At 27.5% G+C, this 14,560-nt stretch overlaps 1 protein-coding gene across 1 annotated transcript; it reads right to left on the bottom strand.

The window, feature by feature from the left end:
• Positions 1-557: 557 nt before the first annotated feature.
• On the bottom strand, positions 558-2,380 carry LOC110634681 (RING-H2 finger protein ATL13). The gene has a single exon (XM_021783771.2). It carries the CDS (start codon positions 2,207-2,209, stop codon positions 749-751), a length of 1,461 nt encoding a protein of 486 aa, XP_021639463.2. The 5' UTR covers positions 2,210-2,380; the 3' UTR covers positions 558-748.
• Positions 2,381-14,560: the final 12,180 nt, after the last annotated feature.

The raw sequence follows: 14,560 nt of genomic DNA, 5'->3' as shown, positions 1-14,560 counted from the left end.
CAAACCATACATATCCTACAAGGATTTTCTATTGTCCCACATTGGATTGATTTGTGATGAGTACTTTCCGCTAAATATTTTCTCTGCTTGAGCTAACTTATAGGATAGAATTAGACTCGATCCATCTTTTTTATATGATATTAGAGCCTACTATTCTTTGATATTGGGCCATCTACAAATATATTTGTCTACAAACTTTAAGCTCCAAATGTTCATGTCTGAGTATGAGAAATATGTGTTGTCCCACATTGATTTGACATAAGTATTTTTATACTACATATAAGATTTAGATAAAATTTCTTCCCTTAAAATAGATTTTTGAATAGAATCAGACCTATCTATTTTCTCTATATTTTCATTTTTTAGTATGACAAAATTCAGTATTTAGATTTGTACAAATAATAATAATAATAATAATCCAGAATCTTTGTAAGTTAGAACTAATCAAAGAATTAATTACTTAGGATGTTAAAGTCCCATCATTTTAATCATGCTCAACCATGTATGGCAAAAAAAAAAATCATTACTTCAAAAGGACATAAAGAAAAGCACAATCATAAAAGGAAAATCCATGTCTCTTAGATCCTACAACGAATTGTGATTTGGAAACAATCAATTCTGTTCTTTTCTTAATTACTACTTTTTTCAAAAAAAAAACTGGAGACATTCAAATTCTGCCTTACACATAATGATGGAATAGAAAGAAATTTTCCCAGAAAAAAAAAATCCAAGAAAATTGAAAAAGAAACTAAACATTAGGTGTGAAGGTTGAGTGAATAACCTTGTTTTGCCTCCCTACAAGCCAAAGCAGAGTCCTTCTCGCAAATGAAGGAGTTTTTGCATTACAGCTCTGATTCTCCTCATCAAAACTCAATCTACTGCCTCCATTTCCCCATCTTCCAATTCCAATCTCAGAATTAGTTCTCCTTGCACTACTATTCTCATTCTTCACCTTCAAATCACCATCAGTGACAACATTTTTGTTCGCTGGAAATCTAAATGAGAAGGCCCTCCTTGAAGACTCCCCAGTTGATTTCTGCTTCTCCTTTTCCCCTCTAAGCCAAATCTTAGATATAGAAAAGCTCTCTCTTTTGCTTCTGCCAATGGAATTGCCATTGCTGGTTGCAATATTAGCAGTAAACCCATTAAATTCAACACTTTTAATACCTTCAAAGCCATTGAATTCTCTTCTTGATTCGCAATCGCATTCAGACATTGCTGGCCTGAGTTCAGGAGTTAATGGCAAAGAAGGCTTCTTGCTTGATTGTTTCTTCATTGGAGTCTTTATAGCAACTTGCAATGAAGAATTCTCATCCATTACATACTCAAATGACCCCATAGAAAAACACCTCCTTTCATCAACATTACTATTGCTACTCCCTTCACCAATATCCACATTCTTGAACTTTCCTAGCTTAACAGGAACAACTTTCTCCCCTGAATCCAGCACTAGTGTTGGGAGAGAGTCATCTTTTGTCAAAATTTCAGACGAATTGCGTGAAATATCGATTCGTGTCGATCCCAATTCATTGTCTCCTTGCACACCCAGAAGGGAATTTGTGGTTAAAACTGAACTAGTTCTGCCAATATTGTTCTCCCAATCAGTGACAATCTCTCTGGAGCTCTCACTACCAGATTCAAGAACAAGAACAATGGGAGAGCAGCTATCATTTGGAGAGAAATCAGGCAGCAAGCTACCTCTACACAGAGGGCAAGTGGAGTGAGACAATAACCAAGTGTCTATACACTCCATGTGAAAGGCATGGCTACATTTGGGAAGCAATCTAAGCTTATCCTCAGGCTCATATTCACACAAACAAACAGCACAGTCAAAAGGGTTCTTCAATCCAATAATGGCTTTGTAGTGGAACACAGGGAGGGTATCTATAAATGACTGGTCAACACCAGCATCATGGAGGTGAAAGAGTTGCTGCAACTGCCCTTGAAGAGCAGTCACATTCTCCAAATCATCTGCATCTCTATTGGGTGGTCTTAAAAGAAATCTAACTAGAAGATGAAGCAAGCCAGAAACAAAGAAAATAATAGCAAGAATTATAATGATAAGCAATACACTGGGACTAATTTTATTATTCAGGTTAAAACCATCAGAATCTAGATGTGGCTGTGGAGGTGGCTGACGAAGAAGAAAAGGTTGCTCTGAAGGAGAAAAATTGGCACTTTCCTTATTTTGAAGGAAAACCCACTCCATGATTTGTTAAGAAAACGATTAGACAGAACAGAACTCACCAAGATTGCAGCTGTAGTCTTGAACTGTGTGATATAAACCTCATCTGCTACTACAGACAAATCCAAGCCCCATTGAAGAATCCCCACAAGTTATTTTTAAGCTTAGTACACTCATGGGAGGTGTGGGTTAAAAACAGACTGGCCTTGGATGGAATTGGTGTCCACTGTTTAAGTCAATTTTTCTTTCGGTAAATTACTATAAAGTCCCTGAACAATACTATGGTTTACTAATTAATCTCAGTTTGTAGAAAATTACATTAGTATATAGTCATTGACATAGTCATTGACTGTTTGATATAAAATTAACAAGGATAATTAATGCCTTTATAGTTTTTTAACTTTAGTAAGAGTATCATAAAAAGAAGAAAAACTGACATTTAATTTAATTAACTAATGAAATACGCTAAAAATTAATTAAAAAGCTATTTAGTTAATCTATTCATCAATAACTTTCAAGGCACTATTTAATATTTTAAACCTATCCTTTTTGTTTATAATACAGTAATATATATATATTTATATTAATATTCAAAAATTAAGAGAGTAAATCATAAAATATTATCCTCTTAGCACCATTAAAGTAATATTTAATATTTTCACTAAAATTACAAAAAGATGATATTATTATCTAATCCATCAGTCATAAATACTTTGATATATAATACCAAATAGTTAGTAAAATAATTAATAACTATTAAATTAATTAATTATTATTAAAATAATTAATATTATTGAACAAATTTAAATTTTAAGAATTTATTGATATATTTTAACATATAAAAATAATTAATAAATAATGATAATAAGCAAGATTTTTACACTAATTCACCCATTTTCTTTTTCTGTAAGTATTTAAGAGGAGCCTGTGCAAACGAAAGGAAGAGAGAGAGAGAGAGAGAGAATTCAATGTGGCACTTGAAGGGCATAAATGGTGAGCCCAGCGCCCATAAGGCGAAGTTTCAGCTTTCAAAAGTAGGTAATAAATCTACCATCAGTACACAAATAAATGAAATTATATCTCACTGGCTATCTCGAAATTGATTATCATTAATATGAGAGAAAAATAATTCAAAAAGAAAACAGAATTAGGGGTAGACTTTGCTACTATATTTATATGATGATTTCACCAAATACAAGGATTTGTTATAGATGGAACCAATGGCTTGGAATGGAACCAATGCATCAATTCCAATGGCCATTTAACTTCGTTGATTTGGAAATGTGAAAACAAATGGCGCTTCTCTTTCTTGTCCCTTATTTTATTCATATATATATGCTAGCTTCTGTTCTGATCACATTCCTCTAACAAGTTCTATTCTACGTCTAATCAAATGTTTGGTACAAGATATCATACTCTCTCTCGCATAGGACAAGGAAAGGAAGTTGAAACTCCTACTTTTATAAATATAATCTTAAATGAGAAGTGTCAAAATTCTTTGCTACATTGCATATTTGCATTAAATCAATAAAACATTTTCATGCATAAATTAATCAAGTTATTATGTGTCAATTATTTATTAATAAATTATAAAATATTTATGATATGTGATAATTATTTATTAATTTAGTGTCATATAATATGGTAGTCAATCACCTTTATTTTCCATTATGAAATAATTAAATAATACAGGATCATGAATTATTATTTAATTAGGAAGTTGATATTCACTTAAAAAGATAATGAAGATGTCAATAAGTGTAGCTAGACTAATCTTTCTTTATCTTTAAAGTGTAGAGAGTAAAAAAAATCTTAAATTTAAGTTTTTTTTTTCTAATATGAGATATATTACGAGAAGTTTACCTTATGTTATATAGTTCAGAATTATTATTTCAACCCATTTAACTTACATTGAATAAAAGAAATGTTGAAAGATTTTTTAACTCTGTTTGTCACATTCACCTTAGTTAAAATTTATAAAATCGTAACTATTTAACTCTTATAATTAGTGAATGCGCATATGTCACTTGCGCACGCTTTAATTTTTAATTTCATTTTTATGAAGTACAAGAGTTTAATAATTATACTTTTATAAGTTTAAATTTTTTTTGTCGATAAATAGAGTACATGCACACACGGATTAGTGACTAGGAACAGACTATTGTTTCATGACAATTTTAATAAAGTCATTATTCTTGTATAACTCACATACACACACACTTCACATCCGAAGTGAAATCCTAAAAAATCAATTTTGGAGTTTAATAGTTATATTTTTATGAAGTTTAAGTATTAAATATAATGCAAATAAATGAAAGGGTGTGTGACTTTTGGTGCAAATTAGAGATTAAAAGATACTTTTGGAAAAAAAGAAAGTTTATAAAGTTAGAATATTGAAAAGAATGGGAAAGAAGCATAGGATACTGTTTTTTCCTTTTTTATCTTTTATATGCTACAAGCTTTATAGGTGTTTTCTGGCCTCCATATTTTCCTAGAAAGTGCTAGTTTTTTTTTTCTCTCTCTTTTGTCAACTTTTTCATGGAATTTGGTAATTGGCTTTTGTTGTTGTCTAAAGTGAAGTCAGCGCTGGAAACAACAAACACCCACATAAGAAGAAAAATCTATACTTCATGTCCCCTTAGTGCATTTCTTTTGTCTTGTATTTTTTCGGATTTGATGCAACCCAAGGCGATGTTAGATTAATTTATTCAAAATGTTAAGAAACGTGATACTGTGTTGGCCACTTGGCCTTTTATAGGCAATGTTTTCAGAAAGTGAATTGGTCAACTAAACATCAATCCAGTGCAATTAGTCTAATAAGATAAATTAAAAAAAAATTTCAAAATATCATATTAAAATACTAATGATTTATAAATAAATAGAAAATTAAAAAAATTAAATTGATCTAAAATAATCTTTGAATTATTTTTTTATTTATTTTAGTAGATTAATTTTGTTCGCGGCTTATTATATAGTAAAACACTTTCAATGAATATCTTTTACATCAACGAGAATTGAGTACTTGACTTCACTTAAAGTTAAGAACGTAGAATCACTCATATCAAATATTTGTTAGTTATTTTTTTTTAAAAGTTTTTAACTTACTGAAAGAAAATACATGGCATGAAATTTTTTTTTAATTATTAGTTATTTTGTTATTTAATTAATTTTGATTGTTTCATAAGCCAATCATTGAATGACAAGTAAGAAAAAAAAATATAATGTGAGAAAAAGGAAAATTATTTTTGAAATGTGGATAAAAATAAATTTTATAGAAGTCATTAAGACTTTAATTGATATTGAGGTCAGAAAAGTAATTTTTAGAAAAAAAATAATTTTAGATGCTTCTAAAAAAATAATTTAGAAAAAATTATTTTATTATTTTGAAGTTCTTATAATTAGAATATATAAATTTAATTTTAAATTAATTTTTAATATTTTTAATTAACGTTTTTTTTTAAATGCATTCACAATATTTAATATAGAAAAAAATATAGGGACCATGCCAAGACAATAAGATGAAATTGCAGACAATATAAGAAATATATCTTAAATTCATAATTAATCAAATTGACATGTCATTAGTAGCACTTTGGTCAACCATAATGACACCATATAATCTCCCTCATAATTATCTGCTAACATGTGGCAGCGGACGCCTAAGATTCAGACTTATTATTATTATTATTATTATTATTATTATTTATGTGAAGGCATGAGCAGTCACCTGTGACCACATAATTTCCTAATAGATATCCAACCAATAAAATCAGTGAATTCAATTCTCGAGTAAGATATTACAAATGGCATTAACAGAGCTGGTCCCAAATGTCTGATATTTCTCTTGCCTTAAAAACGCTAAAATTTAAAGTATAAAATAAATCTAAAATATTTAGAAAATGCTTTGTCAAGTCATTAGCAAGTATTTTTAAAATAAAAATGACTTGTGAATTGATTTATTAATTTAATCGGTTTAAGTCAACAGAATAAAATTTTAAATATTAATTTTCAATGAATTTTTAAGATATATAAAATACAAATAAAATAGATTAAAATTTTATTGATACATTATTTAAAATTATAGTATATTTAAGTTAAAAAGTATGTTAAGGCGATACATTAATTTCTTATTTAATGAGTATATAAACCAAGATATATATTTTTTATTAAATTAATAAAAATTAAAATTAAATTTTGAATAATTCTATTTTTAAAGAAAATGTTTAAAAGAATTTGTTTTAATTGATTCTTACTAAGATTTGAATTTGAAATATCACTGTTGGTACTTAGCAGGATAACTCAATGAGTCAGCATCATATTCAGATCTCTTTGGCGAATGACAATTGGGTTGTTACACTATTAAAAGTTGGAGTTACACTTTTACGAATAGTTTAAAATTTTGGTATGATGATAAACGCTCGATCTTACAATTATAATTTTAAAGATGACTTTAATAGTATTGAGTTAAAACTCATTGATAAAATAGAGTGTTTATATATGAAAATAAATCAAATTAACAAGCTTTAATCTAAGAAAAAGGCAAATATTAATTTTTGGTACTTTGATCCTGTAAATTCTTAAAGGAAGGAAAAAGAATTAAGTAATATATGAATGATTGGTGAGGAGGTCAAGGATCTTAGTTCAACTAATCTATGGCACACTTTTTCCCATAATCATCAACAACTCTTTTGTTAATGTGCTCATAATGTCAAAGGGTTAGTTCTTATTATCTCACCAAAATATGAAAAATACCATGTCAAATGTTTGAAAACCAAAGCTAGACTCCAATTTAATTTATACAAATAATTTTCATTTTACTTAAGGTATATGTTCACCTATAAAAAAAAATTAGAGTAATTATTTAAAAAAAATTGTTGAGAATTTAGAAACTTGAGTTTCATATTCATATATGTCAAATTTTCAAATAGAGAATTAAAAAGTTTGTTTTATATTTTTTTAAAATTTAATTAAAATTTTTTAAAAAATAACTTTAAGTTGTTTTTCACTATTTTCTTTTATAAAAATAAAGTTTTATTTCTAACTATTTTTTAAATAAAAATCAAAATTATACGATAACTTTTTGTAACAATAATTATTTAAAATAAATATTCATCTATAATGATGAAAATTAATTATATTATTATAAAAATATAAATAACGCATATTAAACAATTTTAAAACTAAAATGGGTTCTTAAAAACATGTATTTTATAATTATTTATTTTTTTTAATTGTGAAAGAAATAAATATTTTTTAATTTTGAATTAAAAAATTATTTTTTATTATTGATATGTAAACGTGTTTTTTATAAACGTCAACCCCACAATAGTGAAACTACAAAATTTAGAAGAAATATATTTTTATATTTAGACTCTAAAATTGAATTCATTTATGATAAGGCAATATGTTGACTTCTTAATATCAAATTAATAATATAAAATTGAATTATTAGTCTAATAATTTAGTGACTAAAAGGTTGCCAGGTAACGTAAATATATATATATATATATATATATATATATATATATATATATATATATATATATATATATATATATATTGTTCTTCTTTATTAAATTGGATAAATTTATTTTTTAAGAAAAAGGAAATGTGCAATAACTTTTCTTTTCTTTTTTTTTGAAATGCGAGATTTGCATTACCAAGACCCAAATGGGCAGATTACATGAAACTATTACAAACACAACAATGGTCCAAATCAACTCTTAAAGACTTAACCCATAGCCTTATCTCTAGGGAGCCATCACACCCTTTAATACCATCCATAGCAAAACTAGGGGTGAGCAGATTTTAGTTTGAATAGAAAAATTGAATTGAACCGAGTCAATTTGATTTAATTGGTTCGGTTTGATTCGATTTTATATTATAAAAATTTCAATTATTTCAGTTTGGTTTGATTTTAAAGAGAAAAAAAATCGATTAAACCGAACCGAATCGAACTGAATAGTAATTTTATATATTCAAATTGAACTAAATCGAACCGAATTGATTTTTGAATTGGTTTATTTTTATGGGGAATTTATGAATTATATTTAATTATATATATATAAATTATTTAATTTCATTGATTAATATTTATTAGATTCAAATCAAAGCCAAAATTAGATTAAATAACTTAAACATTAAGTCTAAATTTAAAAATCAATCAAAAATCAAAATCGATCGATTTGAATCGAATCGAACCGAAATAGAGCGGTTTGGTTCGATTCAATTTTTTATCCATTTTCAGTTCAATTCAATTTCTAAAATATGTAATTCGATTTTCATAATTTAATTCGGTTTGATTCAGTTTGAACCGAATGCTCACCCATAAGCAAAACCACTATTAGCAAAACTGGCCACAGCAACCTATCGCTGCCCTTGGCATATAGAGATTTTAAACAACCCAAACCACCACAACAACGTTGCTGGCCACCCAAAGAGGCATCGGTGACAAACGAAACTTTTTACCGCCTACCATCAACTGGAATGCATCCTTAACTTCCACTGGACTAGTCAATAACCAGGCTCAACAGCACAACATAAACTAGCAAAGAAAGCAGGTTTTGTACACCAAAGGTCCAAGGCATTTCAGTCTCATAATAGCCTTGGGTCGGCCTTAAGACACTCATGTTGCGGACACCTCAGCTTTTTTGCTCTCCCCTTAAGCCAACCCACACCATGTCGAAGCTCATTTCCAAACTTAGGTTTAACAAAAGCTCTCTCTTAAATAGTCCAACCTGCAAAAATCAGCACTCAAACATATGTACACCAACAACCAAGTAAGGGATAACTCCCTCAAGCTAGGTCGGAGACTAGAATCTAAACGTCTTCCCCTGCCCTGAAGGCAAAGGAAGTAAAGGGGAGACACTTAATTGTTGTGAGAAAAATTGAAGAAAAGAGAAGCAAATTAAGAGAAAATTCTCTCTCCAATATAAGAGAGAAAATCTTCTTGAAATATCTATTAACTAGGAAATAAAAAGTTCAACATACGCATTAACAATTGTTAACACAAAAAACAAAAAGTTGTTAAAGCATAAAGCTAACATAAAAAGAGCCTGAGCTTGTGCCCAAAGCAGCAATGAAATGGATAGCCTTATTAGCCATCAGCTAAATGTTCAATAAGCAAAAGAAGCACTACTAAGAACTGTTTGACATTGAAATTTTAGACTAAAAAAAAGCCTTTTTAAAAAAATCATTTTAAATGTCATTAAAAAAATAGTTTGAAAAAATTATTTTATTATTTTAGAATTCTTATAACTAGGACATATTACATTAAATCAATTTTTAATATCCTTTATTTAACATATTTAAAAAAGTAATTTTTTCAATAGTTTTAACAGTAATATGAAACAGATCCTAAGATAGAGACTAACAAGAATAGAGGAATAAGCGCAATTACAACGGTTTTATTATTGCACTGCAAAAAAAAACAAAGTTTTGATATCAATTATTGTATCCAACTAAAATCGATTGCTATTAACAACCAATTTTACAACCGATTTATGATTCAGTTTTTTTTTTTTAATTTAAGAATCAGTTGCTAAATGGGTTGTTATTAACAACCGACTTATAATTTATTGTTAAAATCGATTACTATTAGCGACCGATTCATAATTAGTTGCTATTAGCAACCGAGCTAATCGATATTTATAAAACCTTAAATATATTATTAGCAATCAATTTTAAAATTGTTCAGTAATAGTTATCAATTTAGAAAATCGATTGTTAAATGAAATAATTATTTTAAGTGGCTCTAAAGTTAATGACCGATTTGCAATCGGTTGCAAAAATCGATTGTTAAAATCGATTGTTATTTGCAACCGATTCATTGTTGGTTGCTAATAGCAACCCATTACAAATCGATTGCTAAATTTTTCCCTCTTAAAATTCCCACTCTTTTTTCTTTAATTGCAATTAATTTGCGAATTGGTTGCTAATAACAATCGATTTTGGCAACCGATTAAAATCGATTGGTATTAGCAACTAATTTTGCAATTGATTTTTTCTCCCGAAAATTCCTACCCAATTTTTGTTTTATTTTTTGATTTGCAATCGATTTATGAATCAGTTACTATTAATTTTTGAAACTGATTAAAATCAATTGATATTAGCAAACGATTTTGTAATTGATTTTTTCCCCTAAAAATTCCCGCCATTTTTTTTATTTGCAATCAATTTGTAAATCAGTTACTAACAGCAATCGATTTTTGCAATCGATTGAAATCGGTTACTATTAGCAACCGATCGCGAATCGGTTATAAAGTTTTTCTCCAAAAATTCTTGTTCGATTTTTAAAAGAAATTAGCAGCCGATAATCTGTTGTTAAAATCAGTTGTTAATTCGCTTATATAAATTACTATTCATTTTTTTTCCCCACTACTCATTTTCTTCCCCATTACTCTTTTTTTTCTCTCTCTTTATTCTCTTTTCTCTCATTTTCTTTATCATCATTTTCATTCTCATATATTTTATTCATTATCTTTTCTTTTTTTTTCTTATTTTTTTCGATATCTTTTTCATTCTTATATATTTTATTTATCATTTTTTAACATATTTTCTTTGTTAATTTTTTCTTTCTCATATATTTTTTTCTCATTTATTTTCTTCTTCTTCATCTTTTTTTTTTCTCATCTATTTTTTTATTCATCATCTTCTTCTTTCTTATCTATTTTTTTCATCATCTTTTTTTTTTCTAATCTATTTTCTTCGTCATCTTTTCTTTACCATCTTTTTTTTTCTTATCTTTTCTATTTAATTTATTTTTCTTTGACATAAAATGAAAATTTTTGTACAAATATATTCTTTGTTAATAAATTATTTGTATTATTAATTTTTAGTATTTTTTTAATAATATATATATGGTAATTTTTTAGTAATTTGTCTTATAAATATCTTTTTATATTTAATTTATGTGTAGATCATAATTCAACTGAAAATAAAATTTTAATCATTCATTATATTATATATTAGTTATGTGTATACAGTTCAGTTTAAAATAAATTAGTATTAATAATATTATATTTATTATTTATTTATTATAATACATAGAATAAACATATAATTTCAAAAAAAAATAATTGTAGAGTATAGTTATAAAAGAAAATAATAGTGATGATTATTTAAAAAAGTAATAAAAAAATATGTCTAATATTTTTCTTAAGATAATAGGTCTAGTATATAAAAATAATGTATATGCATATTGTTTTAAAATATTTTTAATTATTAAAAAATAAATTAAATATAAGCAAATCAAATTTAATTATTTATTATTTATAATTATACATTTAATGGGGTAACAACTCTAAATAGATATTATAAAAAAGTTTATAAATATTATTTTTAAATATTTTCAAAGATTATTATTATTATTATTATTATTATTATTATTATTATTATTATTAAAAAAATAATTTTAATCAAAATTTTACCTTTTTAAAGTAGTGTTTATAGGAAAAAAAAATAAAGCTCAAATAGATTAATAAAGTAAAATTTATTTTATCATAAAATATTATAATTTTAAAACTGATTTAAGAAAAACAATTATAATGAATGCAAATTAAACAACTAAATAATTAAAAACAATTAAATTGAAAATAAAAAAGTAAAAATTATACAAAAATCAATTTATTTATGAACATATAAATGGTTTAAATACTAAAATAAATAAATAAAAATTTAAAAATTCAATTAATAAAATATAATATATTTATAAAAATTTAAAAAGGATTCAAGCATTCATTTTAATTCAAAAAATTCAATTAATTAAAAAAAAATATTGTAGGGGGTTAGAGATTCAAGATATCTCATGTAAAAATTAAAAAGAAAATATTAATTTTTAATAATAAAAAAAATTTAAAAAAAGACACTAAAAATAAAGAAATGTAATAGAGAAAATTATCATAATATTGTTATTAATCAATAAATTTCAAAATTATTTCAATAATAATAATAACTAAATAATTTGAAAGCAACTAAAATTAAAATATAAATTGAAAGGAGAAAATTTAATTTGAATTGATATATATATATATATATATTGGACTGTTAAAAAGTAAAAATTATTAGGATTTAAAAATTGTTTTTTTCATAAATTTTATTTGAAAGAGGATTATTTTATTAATGAACATTGATTGTCATATGGCAATTATAATAAGAAATTATAAAAATAATAACACTCTTAGCTCCTCATCTCTCCATAATTAACATGTGCTATGTGTAACAGAAAAAAATAAAAAATAGGGATAGATTGGTAGAGAGGATTTTTCAGTTTACTTTCTTTTAATAATAATAATAATAATAATAAATAAATAAATAAATAAATAAAAAGGATAAATAATTTTTAATTTAAAAATAATTATTATTTTTAATAATAATTAAATAATTTAAAAACAATTAAAATTTGAAAAGGTAAATAATTTGAATATATATATTCAAATTTCTTTAAAACAGAAATGGAAATGAATAAAAATAAAAGGGTAAAATTGTCATTTTACTGTTCCTCAGGAACGGTATATATATTAAATTTCTTTAAAACAGAAATGGAAATGAATAAAAATAAAAGGGTAAAATTGTAATTTTACTGTTCCTTAGAAACAGTAAAAAAATTATGTAACACCCCTAATTTTTAAATTTATTATTTTTGGGTAAATATTGATATTTTATTTTATTCGAATTTTAGGAAATTATTTAAAATTTTTTAGATTTTAGAAATCGGGTTCGATTTTTCGAAAATATAAACTTTGATGATTTTTAAAAATTAATTTAAAGACCACGTAACAAAACTAAAAATATATTTGGAGCCTACGCATTTTTCTGAGTTTTTTGGAATTTTTTTGAAATTTTTGGACCTCGTTTTCGGTCCCAAGGCAGAGTAAAAATTCAAAATTTTGTATTCTGAATTGAACCGGCCGAATCGAACCGGACCGGATCGGACCGACTTCTTCCTTTTTCTTCCTCCCCGCGCGCGTCCCGACCCCTCTCTCTTTCTCTCTCGTTTTCTCTCTCCTCCCTCCTCCTCTTGCCGTGCCGCCGCCGCCCCAGCCACTCCAGCCCGCCGGCGCGCCTCCCCAGCCACCTCCCCTCTCCGGCCGCCGCTTGGAATGCCGGCAAAAGGCGCACGGCGGCGCTCTGGCGCAGCGCCGCCATTGCCTTCCGTCGAAATTGACCGTCCAATCGGACCGAGTCTTGTGTCTAAATCTATCTACTCGCCGAGAGCTTTCCATAGACACCAAGAACACCGAAATTCATTGAGCGGTTTGTCCAATTTTTGTCTAGAAAATTTTAGCCTATTTCGACTTTTGGGCTAGATTTCTTGCAAACCGTGAACCCCACGAGAAAACTGAGAGTACCAGAGCGCTCCACTCGTCGAGAGCTTCACGGCGATATAAATTTCAAATTTTTTCGATACCGTTTTTCGGTGGGTCCCACGAAACTTCATAGTATTTTTTTCGAACATTAAATGAGCTTAGAAAATTCTGTAAAATTTATGTACTAACCCCCGTGTTGTGGGCTTCGTGTAGGTATCTTCAATTCGCGGAAATTCGACAGTTGTCCGGGTCTGTGAATTTCCGGCCAGACAGACCGATTACTGGAAAAGTCTCCGAATTAGATCGAGGTTTTGGCTACCCCACCATTGTCAGACGTCCCGAGCGCGTCCCCGAAGTCGGAATCGGCATAGGTAAACCCGAACTTACTTTTTCATAATTTTCTAGTGCTTAAATAAGATTAAAAATCCGTAAAATATTTGTGGTAGCTCAGAAAATTATGATTCTTTTTGCATTAGCTTAGTAATATTGCTAAGGACTGCGGGGCAAAGTTTTAGAATTTTTAGAGTTCATTTGGATAGTTTTTGCAAAAAGAGTCAATTATAAGGACTAAATTGAAATTTTACATATTGTGATGGATGACTATTTGGATGGGCCCAGGAGGGGCTGTGTGATGTGATTGAGTTGTGGATATATGGATTGTGAATATAGAAGTGCGTTTTGAGCCCTTTTGTAGGTTGGGTAGGTCCTAGGTATATGGGAGACTCTGCCGGATTTTCGGCAACACTTATGACGTATTTAGTCTTTTCTTAAGTTTGTATTGAGTCAAATTTATTAAATGATTATAATAAAATTGTCAGTGAGTGGAATGACCTTCTTCCTCGCCATTTACCACAGTGACCACTGTCAAGTCTGTGAGTAAAATATTAATTTTAATTGTAATTTCACTATTTGTTATATGTTCAAGCATGCCCATGCATCACTTATATGTATGTATCTATGTAGTTAAACTCTAGACACGTTTTATGTTGCATTCATAACTGTTAAAGTGCCATAGATATTGTTGTGATAATTTGGAGCAGTGTGCGTCCGTTGGCATGCGTGTGATGTG

This window comes from Hevea brasiliensis, chromosome 13 (assembly GCF_030052815.1).
Source record: "Hevea brasiliensis isolate MT/VB/25A 57/8 chromosome 13, ASM3005281v1, whole genome shotgun sequence".
Classification (NCBI taxonomy): domain Eukaryota; kingdom Viridiplantae; phylum Streptophyta; class Magnoliopsida; order Malpighiales; family Euphorbiaceae; genus Hevea; species Hevea brasiliensis.
Note: the sequence above shows the minus strand (reverse complement) of the source record. Positions and strands in the feature narration are given on the sequence as shown.